The following is a 2,693-nucleotide window of genomic DNA, read 5'->3' as shown; positions in this document are numbered from 1 at the left end:
TAATCGATAGTCCTGCAGAGAATAATCGATAGTCCTGCAGAGAATATTGAAAAATCAAGTTGTGGGGTTTCTGGCGATATGAAAAATAACAGCTAATAATATGTCTCAGATCTCGTTTGTTAAAGGCTCATTTATTCAACGATGTATTTTAATTTCTAAACCACTTTATTTATTTACATTATTGTACTCGATGGTAGTGATTGTGAGGGTTCATTAGAGGTGTATTGATTGCTGTACTCAAAGCGTCAAGGGTCGTCATGACTACACAGTCACACAGCTATCACGACAATTGGAAGTGTTGCATGACATCTTAACGGCATTGCTCGGCAGAGGTTTCCGTGAGTATGGACCACTCGTAAGTGACAGAGTGGCCATTAATCGGCAGTAGCCATGTTTCTAAGGATTCTACATGGCGTGTGTAGCTGACGATCTAGCCAAATCTCAGCTCAGCTGTTAGGCATGTTAGGCGACCTGTCTTGGTTTGATTTCATTATTATCAATAATGGACTTTCCGGTTTTCCTTCGAGCTCTCAATTTGCTCTTTTTCTCAATAACATGGGATCGTCGTACAGTATTCGGGCGAACTACTGGCTCGTAACCTTGCGGAACTTCAAAATTTGAATTCATCGGAACGTATGCTAGCTGCTGCTGCGTCATTGGGATAGACTGTCTAGAGTACGTTGGCACAATGTAATCATTCTCCAGTGTCGGCTCAGACACCCTGCTCACCGCTTGGGGTGAATATGCGGGCCTTGTAGAATACAGTGGCCGTGCAGTGTAAACCTGATTGCTCAGGGGCCGGGTAGTATACTTAGGTAGAGTTGAATATACTGGTCGAGTAGTGTACACAGGTTGTATTGAATATACTGGTCGGGTGGAATATACTGGCCGATACGTGTACGCGACCTGATTCGTGTACACAGGCTGAGGTGAGTACACGGGTCGAGTTGAGTACACTGGCCGAGTGGTGTATTGAGGCTGATACGAGTACGCGACCTGTCCTGTATACACGGGTCGCGTTGAATAGACGGGCCGGGTCGAGTACGCAGCTTGATTAGTATATACAGGTCGAGTTGTATACACAGGTACAGTAGAATATACGGGCCGTGTTGTATATACCTGATTATTCTGTTGCTGCCTGAGTCTGTCAGCCTCGGCCTCGGCCTCTATCTGCTTTCGTAGGGCTTCCTGTTGCAACTGAAGCTGTCGTAACTGCTGCTCCGCAGTCATTCCTCCTATGGTTTGATATTGTACAGTTTGAGTTGGATTCTGCCTGCGCATCGTTTCACATACATTATATGGATCTTTGGCGGCCAAGCAACTAGATACGCAATCACGCATTTCTTGCTTCGGTAAAGGTTTGCATTCGCTGCAACTCTGATTGACAAAATCGTAGCATGCTGCTTTCTTTTCCATTGCGGACATGCGATCAGCACAGAGGTTTGAAGTGTCTTTGGTTTCTAAACATTCTAGAACACATGTTCTTCTATTAGTTTCTGTGCCCGACGTTTTACACGATCCGCAAGTGTCTGAAATGAAAGCACGGCATTCAGCGCTTGGAACACTTGGATAAGTGGCAGCTGAAGCTGTAAGGAATATGCCAACAACTAGAAGGAATAGGGTACTGATGGCGAGCATATTAAGAAATATTCGCTAGCGCGTAACGATTGTACAATGGTACAAGTGAATAGCTCATCACGATTGCAGTACCTTCTTATTTAAAACAACAACAACTAACCTTATGATTGACATTATCATGTTAAATATTTAATTTGTTAAAAAATGACGCTCACACATACACGAGGAATATTGCTTGTAGCATGCAGTTGTTGTTTGTTTGTTATTTTTTTGTTATTTTTAAAAAACAAAAGCAAATAGTTAAAATTCAAAATTCCGGTATAATTATTTATATCATGTGCTTAAAATCTACATCGATACGGAAATATGACAGGCCAATTCGAGAAGAATTTAAAATACCTTTGTGCTCATTTTAAAAAAGCAAGCATCATAAATGTTTGGAGCGCAACACACAGCAGGACATTCTTTTGTTAATGCCAAGCCAATGAAAATATACTATTTTACTAATTTTAGCCTATTGAACAGCGTGAAAGCACTGAACACTCAACAGTGAACACGGACACAAGCGAACATGCTGAACATCACTTGAGAGTTGAGAGTTGAGACTGGAGAAGTCCACAATATTTAATCATACAAACAACCAAAAGTCCAAAACTGTAAACTGATAATTAAAAAACATGTATTTTATTGTATGTAGTCGTCCTAGAGTCCTAGACTACTGCAATTGTCACAAACATCTTCTCAAAATGGAATAGATACACAACCATTATCAACAGCCATCACGGTGGCAAAGCGTGTGGAACGGGTCTACGTACGTAGCAAGGAACAATTTTGAAGTCTTTTTTAATGAAGAAAATAAATAGTGAAATGGCAATAGTACTTGACAGGCTGACAGTACGCTAGCAAAGACCGGAATTGGTTGTATTTACATCCTGTTTACGATTTTTTAATGCAATTCTTCGCATCAAGCTCATGTTGAGCTAGTATTGGATTGCGGTGCATTTCAGTTGAAAAGTCTATGCGGAGAGCCGATGAACTACACAGCTATAGAAGGAATAGTCGAACAAATTCAACCTTTTAATAATTGATAGTAGATCTCAAACTTTAGACTAGAA

At 41.0% G+C, this 2,693-nt stretch overlaps 1 protein-coding gene across 1 annotated transcript; it reads right to left on the bottom strand.

The window, feature by feature from the left end:
- Positions 1–462: 462 nt before the first annotated feature.
- Positions 463–1,416, bottom strand: SARC_12138 (hypothetical protein; the record flags this gene model as incomplete). Its single annotated transcript, XM_014293763.1, has 2 exons — positions 463–810; positions 1,120–1,416. The coding sequence occupies 2 exons, from the start codon at positions 1,414–1,416 to the stop codon at positions 463–465; spliced, it is 645 nt and encodes a 214-aa protein (XP_014149238.1).
- Between the last annotated feature and the right edge of the window lie 1,277 nt (positions 1,417–2,693).

This window comes from Sphaeroforma arctica (genome assembly GCF_001186125.1).
Source record: "Sphaeroforma arctica JP610 unplaced genomic scaffold supercont1.2096, whole genome shotgun sequence".
NCBI classification, from domain to species: domain Eukaryota; class Ichthyosporea; order Ichthyophonida; genus Sphaeroforma; species Sphaeroforma arctica.
Note: the sequence above shows the minus strand (reverse complement) of the source record. Positions and strands in the feature narration are given on the sequence as shown.